Raw genomic sequence first — 25,413 nt, 5'->3', positions numbered from 1 at the left:
AAGTTTATCACACTAAATTTAATTTGGGGCTTTAATTTTTATTTATGTTATGTAAAGGCTTACGTATTCATGTTTGGTTAAATTACTATTTTAATTTTGTCCTTTAATTTCGGTTATTTTTGTCTTTTGTTAATTCTTGATTAATTTTGTAGTTCTGTTGGGCAATAAATTATATTATTATCATACTTTGAGCTGAGGCAGTGCCTATTAAGCTCACGATTTTACTAAAACAGAGAAATACAAATTGTAATCAGCGTAATTTACAATGGCGACAATTTATTATCTTCTGTTAATGTAGCTTTGCTTTGAATGTGTTGATACTATGAGAATTAATAGCGTTTGCGGGTAGGGCATTCCAGGCAGTAAATACTCGATTATTTAAAAAGTTTTCCCGGATCTTGCTTTTGTACTGATTATGACGCAATTTTAAGCTGTGACCACGAAGACGTTCGTCACTGTTGATGTTAAATAAAGGTGACAAGTCGACCCCAAGATAACCTTTCAAAATTTTAAATGTCCAGACTAAATCGTTTCTGGATCGTCTTTCGGACAGAGTGCAAAGTTTTAGTTCTTGGAGCCTCTGAGAATACGGAAGGTTATGTAGGCTGGCGACCGTTTTGGTTGCGCGTCTTTGAGCTCGCTCTAATAACTCAATGTCTTTTTGTAAGAAAGGACACCAGACAACAGATGCGTATTCCAACTGAGGTCTAACATAAGATTTATACAATGTCAGAAATGACTCCTTCGATAGACTTTGGAAGGCTTTTCGAAGCAGATACATCGTAATGTTTGTTTTTTTAACAGTTTTTAAAGAGTGGTGCGACCATTTGAGGTCGCTTTGAATCGTGATACCAAGATCTACATACTTATCAACCGCTTTGATGAGATCGTTGCCAATACGATAGTTTAAACATGGATTTTTTGCACCCAGATGAAGAATGACGCACTTTTCTTTGTTAATAGGAATTAGCCACAGATCGCACCATTGTAGCACAGTATTTAGGTCTTCGATTAGGATATTATAACTGCTATTGGGATAGTTAAAAATTTTAAGATCATCCGCATAAAAGGCATGATCTGATTTTAGAAGACGACTTAAATCAGATATATAAAGAACAAATAAAACAGGTCCTAGGACGGATCCCTGAGGAACTCCGGATTTTACAGCATAATTATTGGATAATGAATCACCAACTCTGACGTAAAAGACACGTTCAGATAGGAAAGCGGATATCCACTTCAAGAGATTACCCTTAATACCTAACTCTCTCAGTTTGTGTATTAGCCTTCGATGAGGAACTTTGTCGAATGCCTTTTGAAAATCTATATAAACAATATCAACGGAATCACCACGGTCAATAGCTTTGGTCCATTTATCTAAACAGTATAGAAGGCATGTCTCAGTGGAACGACCAGGGAGAAAGCCATGTTGTTCGTCAGGTACTATACCTTCATGAATAGCAAAATGAATTATTCTTTTACACAAAATTCGTTCCATTAATTTACAGCAAACTGCAGTCAAACTTATAGGACGATAGTTTTTACGGTCAGTTTTGTCACCTTTTTTAAAAATGGGTGTGACAGAAGATTTTAACCAGTCGGACGGTAAAGAAGTTGAAAGTAAAGACTGGGACATTATGTGAGCAAGAGGCTTGGCTAATTGCAGAGCATATTTTTTTAAGAAAGAACCACAGATATTATCAGGACCAGGGGCACTATGTTCAGAAAGGTTCAATAGCTCACAATAAACTATAGCTTCATTTATTTCTATAGTATCAAGATACGATGATGTCGGGGGAGAACTAGGTAGATTTTGAGAGTCTTCACTGGTATATGTACTGGCAAAAAATTCTGCTAGTATTTCAGCCGATTCAGAGTTGGATTTAGAACAATAACCATCGTTGTTTTTTACAGTAGGCAAAGAAATTTTCGAACACAGTTTGCGTTTAGTATATTTATACACTGCTTTTGGTCCTCTGTTCAACAAGGAATTTTCATAAATTTGTCTGGCCTTATTTAAATCTTTGCTTAGTATATTGGCAAAACTACGGTGCAACTCAACATCTTCTGTTTTCTTTGTCAGTTTATATTTTTTCCACAATTTTCTTTTATACTTAACCCTTCGCAGTAAATCCCCTGAAATCCAAGGTTTTGTACTATTCGACTGCTTGACTTTCGTCTTACTGTTGTTAGCAACTACACTATGTATTGTGTTTTTGAATACATTCCACAAAGTTTGTACTTCAGAAATAGAGTAAAAGGCTTCCCAGTTGAGGTGGTCCATGACAAAAGAAACTTGATTATGGTCGATTATTTTGTATAACTCTTTCCTGTGTTTTGAAGCTGTGACTAGAGTTATCTGGATATTAGATTCTATTACTGCATGATCAGAAATGCCTATTGGAGAGGAAATGTTAATATCAGAAAGAAGAGTAGTATCATTAATTAGAATTAAGTCTAAGAGTGACGGGGTATTACCAAGTCTAAATCGAGTGGGTTCGTGCACTAGTTGATTATAATTAGAGTCAAGATACATTTCTACAAAGAGTGAATTCGTATTATTACCTTCTGGTATATATGTAATGGGCCATTTAATATCTGGCAGATTAAAATCTCCACAGACAATTAAGCAACTATAATAATCGGAAATTCTCTTAAGTTCATTAATTAGTAGTATATCATCTGCCAGTGAGGTGGTGGGTGAACGATATATACAACCTACACAAAAAGAAACTGTTTTAAAAGATATACAGAGAAACAAACACTCAATAGTAGATGAGGTAATATTATGATGCATTTCAGAAATTCTAAAATTATGAAAATCAATTTTGTTTAGTAAAATACATACTCCACCTCCATTTCCTTTTCGATCACAACGATAGATATGATAATCAGGCAAGTCAATTAACTTATTACCAATTGATTCATTTAACCATGTCTCGGATATAGCTAAACACGAAGTTCTGTTATTCTGTAAATATAAATTTAGGGAGTTTAATTTTGCCATTATTGACGCGATATTTGTGTATGCAAAGGAAAATTGTTTTAATTCAGTTACAGTTTCAGTTTCATTAGGTAAGGGCTCACCTGGGGTATTAGTATTCGAAGCATTTATATATTCCAGTACACATGTTGATGAGTTTGTAAGTAATTGCTATTGCCGTAGGAAATTTTCTTTTTTAAATTGATCTACTGCAGCTTGATATACAGGACATCTGTTGTCCCATGCGGCATGATTTGTGTTGTGCTGAGTGTCACTATCTTTTGTTGCTTTTTTACAGTTGATACAATTGAGAGTTTGAGCTTTACATTCAGATACAGAATGTTCTAACCCGCACTTCGGACAAGATTTTGGCTGCCGACAGTTTCTTGAAGAGTGATTGAAGCCGTTGCAGTTGAAGCAGCGAACAATATCAATTGCGTCGTAAGCATAACAGTAGTCGTACCCAATGAATATTCCTCCAGCTTTCATGATGAGATTATTATACGCCTGTGTATGTGGAATCACTTTTGCAGTATACAAGGTAAAGGAAGTAATAACGACTTATCAGCATAAAGTGCTGTGTTTGTGTTTTGTTTATTGTTCTGTTGGAAACGTCTTTCACTGAACATGATAAATGTTCAGTGGAAGTTGAAGTCTTTAAAAATCCATTAAACGTAGTATAAAAGGTAGCAAGACAGCGCTATTACTTTTTTTTTACAGACATAACACTTTGCTTTAACTACAACGTCAGACATTTGGAATAAATTCAGTAATAAATCTAGACATGAAAATAGATAAACCGCTTTAGCTTTGTTTTAGGAATACATATGACATTTTTTGCTTAACATTAGAGTTATAACGTCATTGATTTTTTTTGCATCAAAAATTCTGAAAACTTTTTAAACATGCTTTGTGCGAAAAATTAATTCCAGAGATTCTGCTAAATTTCAAATTTGGTGGGTATCAATTTTGGAAAAAAGTAAGTATGTTACAATATGTCATTTAAAAATAACTTTTAACTGTTACGCTATAAAACTGAATGTCACTAGGCGAATAAATTTTTAACAAATGCTTGCAGCTTTTAGGTTGAGTAATTGTACCATTACTTTCTTTAGGTGTAAAATGAATAGCCGCATAGCAACACCCAATTATAGTGTTTATAATCCAGCAACGGTCATAAATTTGAATTATTAATTTTAACTAACTGATTATGCTTATGGCGGTAATGCCTTGAAATGTTGTCAGTTTTCCTTAAATGTTCTTTATTTTTAGATATGTAATTGCAATACTAATATTAATAGAATACAATTTTTTGAAAACTGACAGTTCTTTGCGAAGTTGGTATTCTTCCATTTTTTTTGTTATTCTTATCATACCTAAATTGTCAGCTTGAAAATTACGTAGGTATATGTATCACGGAAAGGTTCTTAGACGTACACAAATACCTACTTTTATCAAGTAAAACAAGAATTTATTAGAAAAAAAAAATATGAAAGAACACCTTAAAGTTCAAAATTAAAAAAAAAAAATAAATTGTTTTCGTTAATAAATTATTATTACTACTCGTTAGTTTTAGTAAGTCATAATTCTCCCACCACATAAATCGGTTAAATTTTCGGCTACGTTTTTGAACAGGAGTTTAACAGGTTTTTCTCAATACTTGACACCTACAAGATAATATTAATAATAAAACTGCCTTCATAGTCTAGACTTATTAAATGTGAGATCTAACAATGCTTGTAAAATTGACGTTTTATTATGTGAACAATTGGTGATTTATGTACAGTGTGAAAACATCCTTCGACATTATTCCCAAAACACATTATCCTTAATTGTGGCTATATGTAAAAATAAAAATTTATCGTCGTACGTAATATTGTCATATTCAAAGCAACAAAAAAGCTGTTTGTAATAAATTTTTTGGCAACTCCTTTTCAGTGGATCCCCGAAGGGATTGCGACCTTTGTTGTAGCAAATTAAACGAGCCTCATCAATCACACGAATGATAATAGGTCTGCATTGTTATTCCGAATATACACATAAACCTAGATATGCAATTTAGACTAACAACGTCCCTTTCTAGAGACACTGCGACAGGTACCCTCGATGAGCCAAGTCATATTGATCCTGAAGCGCACACGCTTTCAGTCACAGCCGCAAGGAGCTATATGGATGTCTGTCACTTACACTAATGAACTCATTAACTTCATCCAAAGTATGCAGATGCTTCTACATGACGAGTAGATAGTGGATACACACTCTACTTCTAGTGCAGAATAAATTTTACATCCCGATTTATAAAACGTGATCGCTTCCAATAACGGAAGACGTGGGAACGTTCCTAGTAAGTAATAATGTTTCTACGACGCGTTATCATGTTATTAGGAACTAATATCGTACGGCACCTCCGCCTTTGAGTGTTTGATTAAACTTGGCACAAATCAATTGGGTCACTTTTTCACATTATCGAGTACTGCAATATTCTAGGTATTTGAGATGCTTAAGTTCACTTACCTATCTATTGAGATCGCGACAAGGTTAAATATGGAGGATGTTGAGCATGTGACGTCCATTGCTATGTAGAAATCACAAACAAAACCGGGTAGTGTCCAGGCTCCGTTTACCTGAAAAATCATCCCTTGATTAGACAATGTTCGACCTAGTAAATAATATTGTCTAAAAATAAATACTTTGGGGTATCGAAGTTAATATTTCAGCAAAGGTTTCAGTAATACTGGCCTTGAAAAGGTTTCCGTTGGTAAGAATGTATGCTAATAGGACAGATTTAACGAAAGTATAATTTTCTGTTCTCTCAAGCAGACATTTCTACCTGTAGAAATATTTTGCTAGAAACAAAGTTCGTCAAAGTGCTAAATTAATCTTTAAAGATTTGTATGACTAGTATTATAATTATATCAAAATCTTTACATTTATCCCTTTCAGGATCTTGACGCGATTATTCCCAGAAGTTGTGTATAAATTAATTTACATATTTTGTAACATGTTAAAGCATATGTTAAAAGACGACTTTCGTGTGTATTTAATATTAAAAATAGGATTTTGTAAGATTTGTTTTAAATTAAGTTTTAGTCTCAGAGAGGGTGTATCTGCAACGCATGAATCACGGAAACTGAAACTTCTGTGACTGGGCGAAATTTCCTTCTGCTGTTCAACGAAGTTGAATTCAGAACAAGTTTTTGGTGGGATGACCTTGGAATATTTGTTTGAAGTAGTCGTGAACGTTGCGTGCTCCCTAATTCCACACTGTAGAGATGCCACTTCCAAGGAGTATCCGTCAATTTATAAATTAGAATGATATATTTACTTCTAGAAATAGTGTGTTTGAATAAGATTAGATTATTTAGACTATAATGAGAAGTTATTTTCGTATGAAACATATATAAAAGTTTCTAAATTCAAGGTTTGGTTTAAGAGACGTTACCGGATTTGTTTTTAATGTATATTTTGTGGATATTGGACATGCGGAAAGCGAGCTCGTTTTTGACACGTGATGACGTATCGTATTTATTTTTTATCGCTTCAAAAATTAGTTTAAAAATCAGTAAAAGCTTTAGGCTCTAAAATTTTGTACATTTGTGCAAATTTATCTCAGTAAACTGTAGTGCCACCGTTCAGACTCAAGCTAAGATCTTCATTTATTTTATGCTGATCTATTACCTGTGCAAGTAGTAGTGACGAAATACCAATAGAAGTCATTAATTTATGGCTTCGTCTAAGTTATATAAAGTTATATATTTAAAACATGCTAAAATTGGATTCGTGATTAAAAATTAATTAAAACTTTTAAAATACCTTCTCGAGAAGACTTCTTTTCAATTTCAATATAAAATAATTCAAAAATAATATTTCATCCTTCGAATGAGTAATTAATTAGCAAATAAAATTTTTCAAGCAAATTTGGCAAATTTTTAACATAACATTACGTGCCATTGTCTCGTTTGGTAAAAAGCTTAAGTGTTATCAAATTGGAAATCATTGGATTTGCAGCAATGGAATCGATTTATCCATTAATTTTACATTTTAAAAGAGGGAACATTATTCTAAATGTTTCTGATGCACCATTTTACTAGTTTCGAGGGAGCAATCGATCAAAGACAGCCATGGATTTTTAAAGATTTATGTTCAAATTGACGGTAATCTGAGAATAGGAAAATTCTATCGTGGCTGTCTTTGATCGCGTTTTTTCTTGCTCTTTCGATTGAATTCTCTGTCGCAATCTGATACTAGTGTGCCGTGGCGACTGACATAATCTGTAGAGAAAATTGGCAGTTTTAAAATTTATTTCATAATTATTTAGGATTCTAATCATTTGCGACACACAAATCGATACGACGTGTTGCTATAGACAAAAACTTGAGCCTCTAGATAGTGGTAATTATTAATGTGTTAATGTTTATATAAAATGTCACGAACCACAAATATTTTGTTTAGTTTTAAACTTTTCTGATTGTTAAAATAAGGTGTGTGTAATGTTAGTATTGTTATCGAATATATTGTGTGACTGGCTGCTCTCATATTTTCTCTAAGGGTCATAACCCCTACAGTACGAAAGAATACGTCTCCCGTTTCCGCCTGCCTGTCTGTCTGTTTGCCTGCTTGCCTGTCCGTCCGTCTGTGTGTTTGTCCGACGTCTGTGTCAATTTTTGTTAGACAAATAATCTCCGAAACTATCAGTAGTACTTAGTTAATGAATTCGGTTGAGTTTTTACACGGAACGTCCAGAGTTTAGAAAAAAAATCAAAATTATGTAACAACACTTTGCAATTTAATTTTGAATTTGCAAAATCGAATGCTTTGAAATCTTACAGATGTATGTGTAAATGGTTAGACGCTAATCAAAATGTGTTTAATCATCCCCACTAATAATTTCATGATATCACTTCAAAATTTTGCCAGGTAAACGCCTTTTAAACTTTATAAAATAATATATTCTTGTATTTACGGTTTATGGACCTGCCTTGACTTTTTGCCCTAGGCATCTAGATTTTCGCTAACAAAATCAAAATTGTATATAGCATTTCATGGTAATGTGCCAGAAACGTTGACCATTCGCTGACTACATTGGCTCAAATGGTTAGAGCGCGTGCTAATAACACAACGAAGCGGGTTCGGTCTCCCATTGGCCATTTTTGATTTCTTATACTGGTATTATCTATTTTTTTCTAAAAAACTCGCTTATTAATTTTTGCGAATATTAGAAGTTTCTTAGAGTTTGTGCTTGAGACTATTAGTACTTATTAATTTTGCCAACGATCTCAAACTGTATGATTGATGGTGAAAAATTAATCATATCCGAGCTTTTAAAAGTAAATTTGTTATGTTCCTTTTTCACCTGTTAGTTAAATTGACTCTAACCAGAAAAATAACATAATACTTTGCAAAAGTGGTAAGAAGGTGGTGCTCAGTATACCTATACAGGATAATCTTGGTAAAATCGGCGAACTTGATTTTTCCACTTGGGATTTACAGCGAGAAAAAGTCTCCCGCAACTAATGTTGAGTGTCAGCAGTAAGTTCTGAATACATGCGGGACATATGCTGGAATGTACTTAACCACTTGCTACCCTCGGAATACTGCTTACAGCCCTGAGCTGTTTTACTAAATATCGAAGCATATTTGATTCGTCCTGTGGCTTTTCCACCGTTACTAATTTCAAGTCTGACACGTTTAATGAAATAATTATTTCCCACCGTATCATGCCAATCTTTCTACACTAGAAAGAGTGTTTGCTTTTGCAGCAGACCCGTCAGGTCACCTTCCATGCAAATCACAACGCCTAGTTTTTTTTTTCTAAGTGAGTGTCGCGTGATGTGTCGTTTATTTGAATTTTATATTACGGCTAAATTGAATTCAAACTGATTTTTTTAATAAAAGGAAACTATTTATATCTAAGTAGAATTCAGTTTGATAATTATACGGAACCTCATGAAAGTATAAAGTAAAGGAATATTTACATTGCATACTATTCCAAAATTTCCAAGCATCAGCGCATCGAGGCGAATGTTTGGGTCTGCTTTACTCCATGAGTTTTCGCATCACTGCCACAAATTTACTATAAAAGTGGAACCCTGCGCAAGTTTAATAACAACATCCCCTATCGATTGGCGATCGAGTGTAGAATATAAGCGTCACTAATGCACTGCCTAATAATCGCCATGTGCTGTGGTACAATTTGCTCTTGAGCATCGTCCTCATCGAATTAAAATAATGGTCCAACATATTTTACCGCTCATAACCCGACCACTACGCAAAATAATCAGGACAAGAAGTTGTTCGGCAAGTAATTAATATGTAATGGAGCGGCCAGCGCAACAGCAGGTCGGGTTCGAGAAATTTCACAGGAAGTTGAGCGAATTATTTCTGTATTATTAATTAGAATGATTTATAATGGACGCGACGCAAAAGGGGCTAATGAGGGCTGTGTTTTAATAGCTCTCACGCTGCTAAATTTTCCTAAAAGCGTCACATTTTGACCTTCATTTGCAGATTTTTATATTGATTAGGAGGAACATCTGAAATAGTAATTATTGTAATGGAGTCCTTCTTTTCTCCCTTCGGAGGGTAAACAAGCCTATAACATGTTTATGAAAGCGTTTCGGGGCCCTGAAAATTGTTCAGATTCCTACCATCATCCCACGTCTCTGTCTTATCTGCTGGATACAGTGATCTGACAAAGAAAACGATATTTACGTGCGGGTGATGCCCTTTGTGCTCTGTTAAACGGGGCTGATCGTTTTGCACCGGTCTCGGTTAATAGCCACTGTAATTGAAAATATACCGACAGCGTTCTAATTTATAGCGCCTTGTAAAACGGATAAAATTGGCCTTAGACGCGCTTTAGAGCACAATCCTTCAGCGAGAATTCGTCACGACTACATTGTTTTTTCGTTGTCTGCTCGCTTTGACTTTTGTGTGGAGAAGCAACAAGAACTGATCTATCTGAAACTGTTTATTTAGTGGCAACATCTTAGCTCAAGCCATGTTTTCTTGTTTAACATGGTCAGTTTCGATTTAAAAGGCTGGACGTTACAAATCTCCATTCGTGTTTGCAGTTCAACTATTGACATTACACTTAAGGGCAAACGGAACTGAAAGTCTCTACGCAGAAACTCAGTTACTACTACTATTATCATCAATATAATTTGTGATCACATTACCTGAGAACAGAATTGGATTGGATCGGGGATTGGTTTATGCTATTACAGGAATCTCAAATTCCAAACTGGGTCATAGATATGACAAGATTAACTCACTTTTGACAAGACAAGAAGAAACACTGAACGACTGTTTTTAATAAACTGTCTCGATTTGTGAAAATGAACATTTTGAATTTCTAGTGTCTGCAGACATATTTCGGGGAATCTTTCTTTGGAATTCTCAATAAAACTGTTTCATTATTTTGAGTTTTAATTTTTATTCTTAAAAATGTAAATCAGTTTTGCAAGCTAGTGGTATGAAATTAACAAAAATCGCAGTATTTTCGTTAAAATAGGTTTCTTGTGACATTTAAAACATTGAAATGATATATACAGGTGTTCCAGATAAACTCCACCGCTTTATATCTTGAAAATGACATAGATATATTGAAATTTGATAAACGCCATTGTCTTTAGTCCGAAGGACGAAGCTCAATTTAGTACATTAAAAAATATATGACGCATATTTGGTGTTGCCATTGCGAATGGTTTAATTTAATCATCTATCAAAAACCGTTAAAAATATCTACATTGCAGTTTAAAAAAATATAGTTTTACGTCGCGACGCCGACAATACATATGTATATATTATAGTCATTCACAGGATCTAAGGTAATATGGCAGTGTCTCATTTTTTTTGTTTGATCTGGATTCTACGGCTAAAAGTACTGAAATATTTTTTTAGATTCATGACAGATAACTCTGTAGTAAGCGAAATTATTTTTTTTTCGATTTCTCCTACTAAGATACAATTTACATTTTGCGTAAAACCCACCCGCTTAATTGACTGATTAAGAATTTTAATAAAATGTCAAGTATTTATCTTCTGCAAAAGGTTGATGAGGTCATCTAAAAATTTTGTTGAGTAAATTTCATTTCTAGAATACGAAATTATAATAAATGATTTTAATTTTATTTACAAAGGAGTGTACAGTCTGACGCAAAAATATGGAATCGGTCAAATATTTCAAAATCACTTAATCTCATCTGAGATTTAACAAATGGTTCAATTTAACAGTAGTAATATTTTATGTCTCTAAATTTTTTCTTCGATTATTTTCTGAGAATTGAGGGTAACGTTTTTTTTAATGGCAAAATAGCTTAAATTTAATGTCATTTAAGACTGATTTTTTCTGAATTCAATGATGTCATTTCGGTCAAAAATGTGCATAAATGAAAAAGACCGTTAATCGTGGTTTTAATTAATTAAAATATATACTTAAAATCAAACAATCAATACTAAAATAACTTTGACTAATAACTTTTACTTTACAGGGGGCGGCGAAAAAGTTTGTTATTTACTTCGTGGCATTAATGAAAGCTTTGAAGAAATGTTTTCTGGACACCACAATTTCTAGAACGCAGTAAGTTTTGATTAGATTTTATAGAGACAAAACTTAGTTTAAACTTCACCAAAAATTAATAAAATGTATGTATAAGTAAGTAATCAAAGATCTTATAAAAACCATTTCCTAAAAAGATTTCGTTGACAAGAAGTGTGTGTAAAAAGTCGTTCTTACTTACTCCGAGCAATGCTTTGGAAGTATTTAAACAGCTCTTCTAAAGCTTTTTAAATAAATGTTTTTGGGTGTTTATCATTTCGGATGATGTTTTGCTTGTCTGGGTTATTAGAATCGCCAAATTTTTGAGTAAGCTTTATTAATTTTTTTTTTAATAATATAATATTGTACTTTTTACTTCCTGAGCGTAAGGGTAGGAAGTATTGTTATCGAATCCACCAACTTTTAGGTTTTTTTCGACTTTCATGATTCCTAGAGTACGAAGAAATAGATCTGCTGTTTCCGTCCGTTTGTCTGTATATTTGTCTGTCTATCTGTCTGTTTGTCGTCTCCCCGGATTTTTATTAGACAGATAATCTCCGAAACTATTGGATCGATTGTTGTCAAATTTTATTTGTGTTAATTAAGGATTATTGTGTAGATGGTAAAACGCTAACTAAAATTTGGATAATCATCCCCACCACAATTTGGTGACGTCCGCTCATTATATACATAATTAATATTGCCGAAATTGTGTGAAATATTATACTTCTGTACTTGTGGTTTACGAATCTATTTTGATTTTGTTTATTACTACTATATATTTTTATTTTTTAAACCGCCATGTTCTTAGTAGGAAACTTAGCAGATCTGGCTCAGTGGTACAGTTTTTGCTTCACAGACCAAGAGTCCACGGGTTAACACTAGCGGGCGGTATATCTTTCTTTACATTAGAGGAAATAAATTTAATAAAACGTTTTGCTCTTTAATTTTTACTTCCCGAGCGTAAGCTAAGGAAGTATAGTAATCGAGTCCATCGGTCGAATTGCCATTTTCTCGACGTGTCATGAACTAGTCTTCCGTTTCCGTCTGTCTGTATATCTGTTTGTCTGTCTGTCTGGTGTCTGTATCAAATTTTTATTAGACAAGTATGTGTGCATGTAGATGATTAAATGCTAACTAAAATTTGGCTAATCATCCCCACAACCAATGCGATGACGTCATCTCCAAAATTTATAATAAAAACTTTTTTGAAATTTCATAAAATAAGATACTCCTGCACCTGTGGTGTGCGAACCCGTGACGAATTTTCACCCCAGATATTCAGAATTTTTGGAAAATATTCAAAACTGAATAATAATATTTTGTAAAATAATTTTGAAATTGCAAAACCGAATGCTCTGAAATCTTGCAAATATTTATAGGTTATCGTAATCATGGTACATCGTTAAGCAAAACTCCAAAAAAATTTAAGACGTCATCTCAAAATTTTGCTGAGTAAATCCTATTCAAAATGAGCAAAATATGATGGTCCTATACTTGTGATTTATCATTGCATTAATAGTTTTTAAATTTCTTATACAGGCTGACTCAGAAAAACTAATGAATAAGTCAATTTATTTTACTTATTAGATCAAGAACGGTTCACTACGTTTTCCCGAAAATTTGGGAGTACAATATGTTATCATTAGTATTACACTGCATCTATCCAAAGTGATATACAAGTCTTTACAAAAATGTTGATGACGTCATCACTAAATTTTGTTAAGGGAAAACTCATTTGGAACATACACCCAGTACGCTTCTTTACTTTTACGTTACATACATATCTTTATTTTAACTTATTAGGGTTCTCATAAACAAAAATAAAATTCGCATTATCAAATTTTATCATTTTTCGAAAAAGCTATATTTGTTTTATTGTATATCAGAGGCGGGGGAAGTTCTGTCGAAATAACCTTCGACCAATTTTTTATTGATCAAATTAAGAACGAGTCACTCCATTTTCTCGAAAATATGAGAATACGCACGTCTTTATTTAACAATGATTAAATAAGAATTAGAATAACAATATTCAGAACTTATTCGAATCAAATTAATTTCTACGTAACATTCTTTTAATGTTTTAGCATAAACACTTCAAGTTCTTATTACTGTTGAGAGGTTATTTTTAATTATTGACCGTAAGCTAAGAAAGTATAGTAAAGTAAGATCACTTTAAATATATACTAATAAAATCTTACAACTTTAGTCAAAGAAGCGAACCCGCAAAATTCTAAAACCATAAATTATGCAGCTACGACCGCCAAAGATCGTCTGCTTGGGGCAACACAGGAAACTCTGTAGGTACGCTACATGGCTTACAAGTTTACAAGGACCCTAATGCGAAAAGCCGATTCGGCATCGTTTTAACCAAATAATCCTAATGATGTCATAAAATTTTATTAGTATACATTTAAAGTAATCTTAGAATAATCGAGTCCATCGGACGACTTGGTACTTTAATATTTTCTCAACGGTCTATGATCCCTAGACAGAGGGAGGCCAGGGATGCTGAGTCTCCTCTAGATAAATTTTTGCCTCCTCTAGACCTAGATAAGTTATAATTCAACAAATGCGAATTACAACGTCGAAAATCCATTTATTATACTGCATCTATTCAAATTGATATATGTGCCATTGAAAAAATGTTGATGACGTCATCACAAAATTTTGTAATGGAAAAAACTCACTTTATATCCATAAGGGTTTTCAAAAGAAAATAAAATTGGCAAAATTAAGTTTTTCCAAATAACTTATATCAACTGTGTTTTATGGACGTGAGAAGTTCTGTCGAAATAATCTTAAGAGTTATATTATATGGTTACAGATATCTTCATGTTGCAGATAGAGAAAAATAAATAGAAGTTAAAAAGTATTAGTACACAATTAAATCAGTGATAAATCGTAAACTTCAACGAAATTTAGAGTTATGTGATTAAATATTTGGAAAATGTAGCAGAATTAGGGGAAGGGGGCCTAAAGCGGGCATAGAGCCTAAAGCGGGCACTCTCTTTAGTTTTGGCGTTTCAAAAGATGGTGCGCCCTAACCGCGCGGACATAGTGCATCCCCCCCCGCATACTTCACATCAGTCGCCCGGGTCTCCTGCGAGTACCCAATTATGTGCTGTAATAAATAAATAATTTTCACATGGTTTTGAAAAATATTGCAAAGTGTGTCACATCTGTTTTTTCTATGTTTGTGATTTTTAAGCTAAAAATCAAATTCGTTAGTCAATTTGTGTTTATTCGGCTACCATAAGGTAGCAGTTAACTGCCACTTGTCGCATCATTTTGAGTTTAGATGTTGTTTGCAATTTTAATTGTCGAAATGGGCAAAGCGGGCAGGGCAAAGCGGGCACTTGTCCGGTATGTTCTTCTAGTGTATTTACTAAATATCTATAGTTGTTTCGAAAAGAAGAACAAAGGCAATGTGGAGTCTGTGAAACAAATTATAAAAGAAGAACTTGCTGAAGATAAAACGAAGTCTAAGAAGTGAAAAAACCAAAAAGAAAAATACGAGATATATCGCTTTAAAAAAATTATATTTCGAATTACCAAACTTCAGTCCAGGGGACCTTCATATTTATATTCATATCTAGTCTACAGTTTTTACAAAAAAAAAATATATAAAGTTGAGCAACTTTTACATCACACTTTAATCGGCACATTGATGCATTTTTTGACGAAGTGCTGAAGAGGTTTGCATTTTGAGATAGAAGGTCCTCTGGGGAAAAGTGTCAGCTTTCTTTTGATACCATTTATAATCCTAAAAAAATCCATGACTGAGGTAAATAACTCTCGAAAAGTCAAAATCTATTAAAATGAGCTTACTTAACTTCTGGTTTGGTTGCAGACTTCAGTATTTCTAAAATGCAATTCCGGAAACCCCGACAATGTTTTCAATGTATTTAGTATAGAGCGAAACCGAACCAGACGCCAAACTTAACCATTGCCTGGTTTGCCCTAGCTGAATGCCCGCTTTAGGCCTCCCCGTAGGGCAAAGCGGGCAGGTGTAAAGATTTAGTTATCTGCTTCTAACTTTTTTTTTAATAAACTTTCTTCAATTTTAGTTATGCATTATTGAAAAGGGTTAAATCAAGCATTATAATATAAAAATTTAAAGGATCTAGATTATCCATAAACTACTTTTTTTAATATTTTTTCTTATGGTGCCCGCTTTGGGCCCTCTTCCCCTATACGTATAACTCAGCAAAAAATTGGTGAAACATAAGTAAAACAAACAGGACGGAACGAAGCGGCATTACTTCGTAATGCCAAAATTAATTTTCTGTTCTCAGCTTTTAAGAGCTTAAAATGAAACTGAACTTGGCATCATTCTTGCAATAAAATCAAGAACACATACACGTGCGATGTATGCGCTATCACGCGAGTAAGAAGAAGCTTGGATTTTCCGTAAGTTTCTTTAAAATCAAACGACCCTGAATCTCGAAAAAATGTCCCCTTCTCAAACGGATAAAATGTCCAAGTTTTCCCATCAGTCTTGATTATCGTCTGGCGGCTTTTAATTAAAACACTTCCTCTCCCTTTAGCTCTTTGGGGGATTAGAGAACAATCCCGTGTTCGCGTTCCAACAGTGCCGACAAATTATATACATGTCGGACATGCAGAAAACGTCAACTCCAATTGGTCTTGTAATGGCTTTGTACAGCTCTTTGAAGCAAGCTGGGCAGGCATTTTTCATTGAGGAGTAGCCTCAAATTGCGTTTATGTCCTCGTCGAGTTAAAATCACACCGTGTGTAACATGATTCGTTTGATGTCGGTGTGATATCATCTCTTGGGAGAACGCTCACGATATCGGCTCTCTTGATAAAGGATAGGACAAGCCGCAGGTGCCACCATGGCTATATAAATGCTAAGGTCAAAGTGTAATCAACAATTACGGCATCTCCAGGGTGCCTCAAACATCTAACGTGGAGATGATGTCTGAGGAGAAACGTAGCTGCGTCAGTGTAGCGGTGGCCAGATACTTGTTGGTACTTAAGAGTTTGAGCCTCGTTGTTTACGCAAAAAGTGTTACGTTAACGTTATGTCTATAATGTATGATGTAGGTATATTCCTCGTGCGTGTTAAATAGTGATAGCACTAGAGAATATAATTTAACCATAGTTACTACAAGTATGTGAAGTTTAATGAGTAAGAAATTAGTGTTTTGGTGGTATTTTATTTCGGACACTAGTTATTTGCATGTAATACACAGTACTAAATGCTCAAAAACATTTATAATACAGCGACCTGTTGTATTGTGTTATGGGTTTAAACGCTTCTTGATTTGCCGCCTCGGTAAAATGGAGTAGATCGAACAAGCTTAAATTAGATGAATAGCATGCTATGAACATGTGTATAGATAAAATGGTAAAATAATTCAATAATATTAATAATAAGGTTACTGAGCGAGGTCTCTATGTAATAAAATATTGTATTATTAATAGAGTGCAACATGGTTGCAGATCATTATTTTTCAATAAAAAAACCAATAGATTTACTGAGTTTATTCATTGTGTTTATAAAAACTGGAATAAATTCGTTACAAAATTCAGGAATTAATGTTTACCAAAAAGTTCGAACAGAGTGATCTAATTTTCATATGAGCTAAATTTTAATCATTACATTTACTTTGCGCTCGGGAAATATAGTAATGTAATAGTAGGACATTTTCTCTAGGTTTTATAAACCCTAGAGTGAGAAAAGCAAGTTTTACGTTTACAACTATCTGTAGTCCGAAATTGCTAGAATTTTAGTACAACCGTATAGATGATTACACGCTAATCAAAATTGATTCATCATCGCACAAGTAAATCCTATTTAAATTTTATAAAATAACATACTCTTGTACTTGTGGCTTATGAATCTGTCTCTATTTCTTGCCTTTGACATCATTTTAGAAATAAATCATTATTATTTAATGACATTTTAAAATTTAACTTAGAAATTTGCAAATGTTTTAACATATTTAACTTTTAATTACTGATACTTGTAATCCGTAATCAAAAGTTATTAATTATCGCCTCCAAAAACTTGAAGACGTCATTTTAAAATTTTCTTGAAATCATAAAATTGTATTATGGAAACTTACTTGAAACATATATACACTTTTATTACTTCCCGAGCGTAAGCAAAGGAAGTATTGTAATCGAGTCCGTCGGCCGACTCTCTACTTTTACGTTTTCTCGATCTTTCATGACCCCTAGAAGACGAAGAAATAGGTCTCCCATTTCCGTCTGTCTGTCCGTCCGTCTGTCCGTCTGTCCGGCTGTTGTCCCGGATTTTATTAGACAGATAATCTCCGAAAGTACTCGACCGATTGTTGTGAAATTTTGTACTTATATTAAGAATATCATGTAGATGGTAAAACGCTAACCAAAATTTGTCTAATCATCCCCACCACTAATGCGATGACGTCACTTCAAAATTGTACATAGTAAATGGGTTTTCAATTGTATAAAATAACATAGTCCTACACATGTAGTTTACAACTCTGAATCGACTTTTCACCCGAAACGTCCAGATTTTTGGAAAAAAAATCAAAATTATAAAACAACATTTTGAAATTTAATTTTTAATCTGCTAACCAGAATGCTTTGAAATGTTGCAGATGTTTTAAGGCTATAAAGGGCATCATAAATCTTTAGTCAAAAAATATTTGCTTATCCCCTCCAAAAACTTGATGACGTCAGCTCAAAAGTTTATGGAATAAATCATATCTAAAATGTACAAAATATGATGAGTCTGTACTTGTGATCTATCACTCCATTCATATTTTTTGGATTTGCATATACAGGGTGACTTAAAAAAATTAATGAATGCGTAAATATATTTTATTGATTTAATCAGGAACTACAAAACCGAATGCTTTGAAATCTTGCAGATGTTTTAAAGTTATAAAGAGTATAATAAATGTTTAGTCAAAATATATTTGCTTATCCCCTCCAAAAAATTAATGACGTCAGCTCGAAAGTTTGCCGAATAAATCCTATCTAAACTGTAAAAATATGATGAGTCTGTACTTGTAATTTATCACTCCATTCATATTTTTTGGATTTGCATATACAGGGTGACTCAAAAAAATTAATGAATGCGTAAATTTATTTTTTTGATTTAATCATGAACTGCAAAACCGAATGCTTTGAAATCTTGCAGATGTTTTAAGGTTATAAAGAGCATAATAAATGTTTAGTCAAAATACATTTGCTTATCCCCTCCAAAAAATTGATGACGTCAGCTCGAAAGTTTGCCGAATAAATCCTATCTAAACTGTACAAAATATGATGAGTCTGTACTTGTGATTTATCACTCCATTGATTTTTTTTGGATTTGCATATACAGGGTGACTCAAAAAAATTAATGAATGCGTAAATTTATTTTATTGATTTACTCAGGAACTACAAAACCGAATTCTTTGAAATCCACTGCGAAAAAAAAACATAATAGGCATGCAGTCGTCACGTTTCCGACAGCGAGGGAAGTACTGTCTAAACTCTTTAGACCAATTTTTTTAACTTACACGAGTTAAAAAAAAATAAAATTCTGGAGTTGTTTAATCGTTCTTCAGAGGGAAGAAAAATTCTATTCTGCAGATTTTAAAAATTCGTCAAAGATTATTTTAACAGAACTTCCTTCGCCCCTGAAATACAATTAAACATATCCAGCTTTTTCGAAAAATTACAAAATTTGAGTTTGGTAATTTTATTTTTTTATGAGCGAGTTTTATGTAAAAAAGCGTGCTATGCGTATGTTTCAGAGAAGGTTCTTCTTTACAAAATTTTGTGATGACTTTTGCAATGCCACTTGTATCAATTCCGATAGATATAGTGTCATACGAGTAATAACAGTATTACACTATAGTCGCCTGATTTAATAAAAAAATAAATTGACTCATCATTATAATCTTTGTAAGAATTTCTAAAAAACATGAATATAATGCTAAATCACAGCTACAAACTCATCATATTTTGCACATTTTAGGTAGGATTTATTTGACAAGATTTTAAGATGAAGTCATCAATTTTTTTAAACAAATATATTGTTATTAAAAATTTACCATGATTATAATAATTTTAAAACGTCTGCAAGATTTCAAAGCGTTTTGTGGATTCAAAATTAAACAGCGAAATATTATTGATAGACAATTTTAATTTGTTTTCCAAAAATTTGGATGTCTTGGGTAAAACTTCAACACGGATTAATGAAAGACAGATGTAATGCATGTTATTTTGTACAATTTTAAACCCATTTACCATGTACAATTTTGACTTTACGTTATCACATCGCCCAATGGACTCGATTACTATACTTCCTTAGCTTACGCTCGGGAAGTAAAAAGAGAGAAAATTAGACATACACGGAAATCAATATACGTACTTCCCAGGCGTAAGCTAAAAAAGTACTGTAATAGGGCCCATTCGAAAAATGGCTACTTTCATGTTTGCACTGTTTTTAATGTTATACGTGTGTTATTAGGAATAACATGTAGATAGCAAAACGCTAATCAAAATTTGTCTAATCATCTCCACCAACAATTTGATGATGTTTCCTCAAAATTTTTACTTCTCGAGCGTAGCTAAAAGGTATTGTAATCTCCAAGAGTGCAAAAATGAGTTTCGCGTTTCCGTCTGTCCGTCTGTCTGTTTGTCTGCCTGTTTACCGCCTGTTCGGATCGGATGTATATTAGTCAGGTAATCACCGAAACTCCTGGACCGATTGTTGTCAAATTTTGTATCTATATGAGAAATATCATGTAGATGGTAAACCGCTAACCAAATTTTTTCTCAACATCCGCACCAACAACTTTATGACAACCCTCAAAAGTTTTCATGGTAAATAGGGTTTAAATTTTATAAAATAACATACTCCTTGCTTTTTATGAATCCGTCTTCCTAAAAAAGATCGAAAATGTAGCACAATATTTTATACTAGTACATATACGTTGCAAGATTGTTGCGTGGCCGATCATGTCGAGTGTTCGGTTTCAAACAGGTAACGCAAAAATCGTTTTTTGTTTTTATGCCATTATCTATTAAGGTATATTTTTTTATTGACCAGATCTCAAAAACGGTGCACACCAATGTTTTATTTAATACTGATGTTAATGTATTATACTCCGTGTCGAACTAATGTTTATCGAAACATTTTCAAATAGGAAAACTTATTAAACAGGCGTAGCCTCTACCTTTATCAAAGCATTAATATTTTTGGAGCAATTGTTAATGCGTTTCCTGTCGTGGTTACTCCAAATGAAATATAAATAAGTGTGTTTTCGTAACATAATGCACTCGAACAAGCTCTACAAAAATCTGAAAAAAAATATAGAGTAATAATATCGGAGGCTTCCACGGTGGGAATCAATACATGATCGTTTTCCGGGTTGGAACCGTGTTAATTGAGTTTTTGGGCTCAACGTTTCGCACATTTTCGTAAGTGGGATCTTCAGGAGGCAGAAGAGTTTCGCCTCTGGTATGGTTGACATACTGAGTTACCGTGCTCTTTTGCCTTATTCTTAACCCTGCTCCTGGAGATGCCACTACAAAAGTGTGCGAAACGTTGAGCCCAAGAACTGAATTAAAATGGTTCCAACCCGGAAAACGATCATGTATTAAAATATAGGGTATCAAAAAAATTTTGATAAAGACAAACAAAAAAAATTACAGAATGTCGAAACATATTTATAGGATGTCATTTAGGTTTTTACATTGTTACTGGTATTATTTATTTATTATATTTGTTTTAACGTATCGAGGTTGTCTTAAATAAATGTTCAGAAAATACTGTTTTATTTTTTCAAAGAAACGGAATTTGTTAGGCTGTACTTCAAGGGCAAGGGAAGTCCTGTAGAAGTAACCTTCGACCATTTTTTTAGCATACACTATTTAAATTCTATAAAATTATATACTCTTGTATTTGTGATATATGAATCCGCCTTGAATTTTTACACTAACCACCAAAACGCTGAATAACGTATGCGAAGATCGTTAGTTTAATTGCCTCATGGATCACAATTTTTTTTTATACCGTGGCTGATATTATTAATAGTATTGTACGTGTTGGAATTGACATACGTGTGTTTGCTGAAATGTTGAACATTTTCCAATAGGGAAAATTCACTAGAAACAGGCATAAATCTTGCGTTTTATCAATTCATTCGTACGTTTGGAGCAATTGTTTAATTTTCACCCGATTTACCGGATTAGCGCCAGACCAAATAAAGTATAAATAAGTGGATTTTAGTGACATAATGCGTTCAAATCAAAGGCAGTGGCGGAGTATGGGTGTTCAAAATTTGATATATTAATTAATTCAGAAAAACAAGCTTTACATATGAAAGAAAGTGAAACCGTGGAGTACTCGTTGAAAGAATGTACGGAATGGAGAGAACATGAAGTTGAAGCACAACTAATACCCGATATGCATTTTTGTAATAATTTTTTAAAATAACGTCATCAACTTTTTAGTGGGATATTAGCCCTAAGCTTTAATATGAATGTAAGTAGTGTTTGTTGGTACATCTTTTTAATGTATTTAAGAGTATGATAACGTGTTGTTAAAAAATTAACAAGGCTTTGTCAAAGGTGATGGATTAAAGTTATTTTTGGGACATTTCGGATACGCTGAATTTAGATGTGAATTGCTACCATAGAGGTGAAAAATATGTTACAGTGGTTATCGAGAGTGAGATTTACTTAATAATGTTTAAGGTGTATGCCATCAATATTTCGAAGGGAATAAAAAGCCAATATTTTTTAGTTTTACTGCTTCCATTTCAACTTAAAATAACAAAGTAATCGATTCTGTTTTCGCAGAATGTTTCACACTTTCCAAAAGATAAATGATAGATTGACAGGTGGAGACCGAAATTATTGAGAGTGCGTTGATATACCGTTTCCAATAATTTCTGCGTTTTCAATTTCTTTTGGATAATTTGGAGACATGTTCTGTGAGTAACATTACTTTGACGAGACAGCCTGGTTAGTGATTTACTAGAAGCTTTTCCCCAAGCTTTCAACAACTTCTTTCCTAACATTAGGTCTTCTCGATGATTTGCCTTTGTTTGCACTTCCTGTTACCACAAATCTCGCCACAATACGTCTAGTATGTTGGATTAAAAAGTTTCAACCAAGTTTTTAGTTTTACCTCTGAACTTTGCAACGCATTCTTCTCAAACAAATTAATAGAAGAGATCTATCTCTTTTCCACAAATATACCATTTCATCACTAAGATTTGTCTGTTTTTAAAATAAATAAAAAAACAATCAACGACAAAATCTCTGCGAGTAAAGTGTAGAAAACAATCAAATTCCGCTGATTACTTCTGTTATTCAAACTTTATCTGCCAGAAAGGTTCAACAAAGAAATCAGTCTTTTAAGACTATTTTTATCGCGTTTGGAAGTTCAAAGGAGACAAAATGTAAAACGTGAAATCACAGAATAAAGAAACGCGCGATAGTCTGTGGAAGAATTTCGAATTTGAGTTCGAGACAATAAATGCAGAAAAATAGTAGATAAAAAAGGTATCATAAAAGCATTACATCTGTTGAAGATAATAATCTGAAAGTCTTTCATTCAGAAATCAACACGTGCAATGATTTATTCGCTCTTTTAAGGACCAGCGAGATTTTTTTAGTTGCGTGGAATATTTTAAATGTATTAGTCTGGAGCGTGGTACGACGCAACATGAAGTTTTGTGTACGCGTACAAAAGAAAGATTGTGAATGGTAATGTGGAGAATTGTGGTAATAAAAGCAAAGCGCGGATTGTCGGCATTTTCTCGAAATACTGAAAAATTGTAAAGACGCAATTAATTATCCACACATTTCAAGGGAAATTTCATTTCGTCCCTTGTGAAAGAGATAAAACATCTTTTGGAATTTTTTACACAAATTCTAGACTGAATACGAACATTGTTGTTGGACTGTAAAAGGAGATGAGCAGGCTGTAAATAGTTTTAAGAAGAAAAGTGCTTTTGACGTTTTAGAGCATTCAGAAGAGTCTCGATTAAGTTAAATTCGTATGTTCTGTTTTCGGAAACTGATGCAGACAGTGTAAGTGGATGGAGCAACTGAAAATGTTACAGATGGGCCTATTGTTGTAATGTCATTACGTATGGACAAATTCGTTAGGCCAAAAATTGATGCTATTCAGACAGCATATTATTTAGGTTAATTTCCTTCATTTTCATCAAAAGAAAATTAGAAACGATTTCTTTAATTAAATTTAGCAACTTGATTATAGTAGTTGTGTTTTTAATGAATAATTAAATATGTCTCTGAGATATGATGTAGTGATGTGATTTACGAAAATAATAACGCTACCTAATTGACCTAATAAGTAAATAACATCTCTATTAATAAAACTGCTGTTATTAAATTCGAATGAATGTTGCTGAATTCTACATTTCTCTCTAAATTACCGTAAAATCAGGAATAATTATAGTTTATTATCGTACGAACAGAATTAAACATAGAATACAATTCATGTTAAAGAGTGATGGAATTATGTGTAACAGAATTTAGTTCTCCTATCGACAGTAAATTTTCTGTTGTTATTTATTTTCTAGTGTAATGTCATGTATATGAAGAGTTCTATATTTAGAAGTAATTTTTCTCTTGTGTAATAAATAGCCATCACAATTTTACGAGAAACGTTTCTTTATCATTCTATACGAAACGCTGCTAACATGGTTGAAATGCAATTACACAGACATAACAAGTTTTAGTTCAACCTTCAGTACTATCTTTGTTACCACATATACGTATGTTTATTCAGTGTGTGCTTTTGCGATCGTTCAAAAAGATAGACGTGGCTCACCTTTTTTTAAAGCAGTTGAATTTTTCCAGTTTTACATTTTTGCATTGCACGGATGTAAGGAGTTTAGGCTAAATTGTTAAGCAAATAACAATAACCGGAACATACTTTTTTATTATTTTTTTTATTAAATGAAATTTATCAGTCTCGTAGGAAACTCAGCGACAAATGGTGGATGCGCCGGGTTAGAGCATCTAACCGTCTTCCGTGCTGTGTTCTATTTAAGTACCGAGTGACTATTAATGTTTGTGATATTTTTTGTCAAGTTGGCAACATGTTTAAAATTTGTTGATGGCATATATGATGTCAAATTTAAATTTGGGTACCAATTCAGCAGCTGCCATCTTTTCATGTCAAAATTGACAATAATTGTAAATTGACTTGTTAACGTTACTGCCAACAATTCAGTATTTCGAACTCAAAAATTTGCTTCAATCATTAATAATCAAATAGGTTTCAAAATAACGAACATACCATGCGTCCAGAGCGAAAAGCAAATTTCGCTCTGGACCACGGCAAAGCTGAAGTGTGTGAATTAAAAGTCGGTATGTATTTAGAAAACTGTTAATTCTCTAAAGCCGTTGAGGTAGAAAAAATAATTTTTTAGTTTTAGTTCTTTTTTAACTTTTTTCGTGAAATGAGAACAACTACAATTCTGACACGTGCATATAAAAATTCGTCAAAAAAGTGCGTTTGAGACAAATTTGGTGTCATACTGACCCAGGTCAGGTCAGGTCAGGTCAGGTAGACAACTCGATACAATTTAAACTGTCCGAAGCGAACGAATAAAAACAAAAAGTTGTTTCGGAGTTTTAGAAAATTATCTGTACCAAGTACACGATAAATGTTTGAAAAGTTGTGAGCAAAATTTCAACAGATTATTGTCTGGAATTTCTGTCAGTGATTTATAATCTTCACAGCGCCAGCGTTCGCTGTTTAGAACGTGTTTGGATATATTAATTCATAAACGAGCTGCAGTTTTAAATATTAATAATAATGAACATCTAGGTATTTTCAATTTTAATTTTTCTCTGTAGATGTTTAAAGTAATATTGCGTGCAAATTATGATGCAT

The 25,413-nt window shown here is 33.2% G+C and overlaps 1 protein-coding gene across 3 annotated transcripts in view; it reads right to left on the bottom strand.

The window, feature by feature from the left end:
• Positions 1-25,413, bottom strand: part of Dop2r (Dopamine 2-like receptor) — a 308,073-nt gene that overhangs the window by 46,445 nt on the left and 236,215 nt on the right. For all 3 annotated transcript variants that reach the window (XM_064057591.1, XM_064057598.1, XM_064057606.1), the window contains exon 2: positions 5,498-5,607. In XM_064057591.1, coding sequence (XP_063913661.1) covers positions 5,498-5,607 — 110 coding nt within the window. The remainder of the gene's footprint in view (positions 1-5,497; positions 5,608-25,413) is intronic.

The sequence above is a fragment of the Zophobas morio genome, unplaced genomic scaffold (genome assembly GCF_036711695.1).
Source record: "Zophobas morio isolate AGI-343-1 ecotype UQ-CSIRO unplaced genomic scaffold, CSIRO_AGI_Zmor_V1 ptg000002l, whole genome shotgun sequence".
In the NCBI taxonomy this organism is placed as follows: Eukaryota; Metazoa; Arthropoda; class Insecta; order Coleoptera; family Tenebrionidae; genus Zophobas; species Zophobas morio.
Note: the sequence above shows the minus strand (reverse complement) of the source record. Positions and strands in the feature narration are given on the sequence as shown.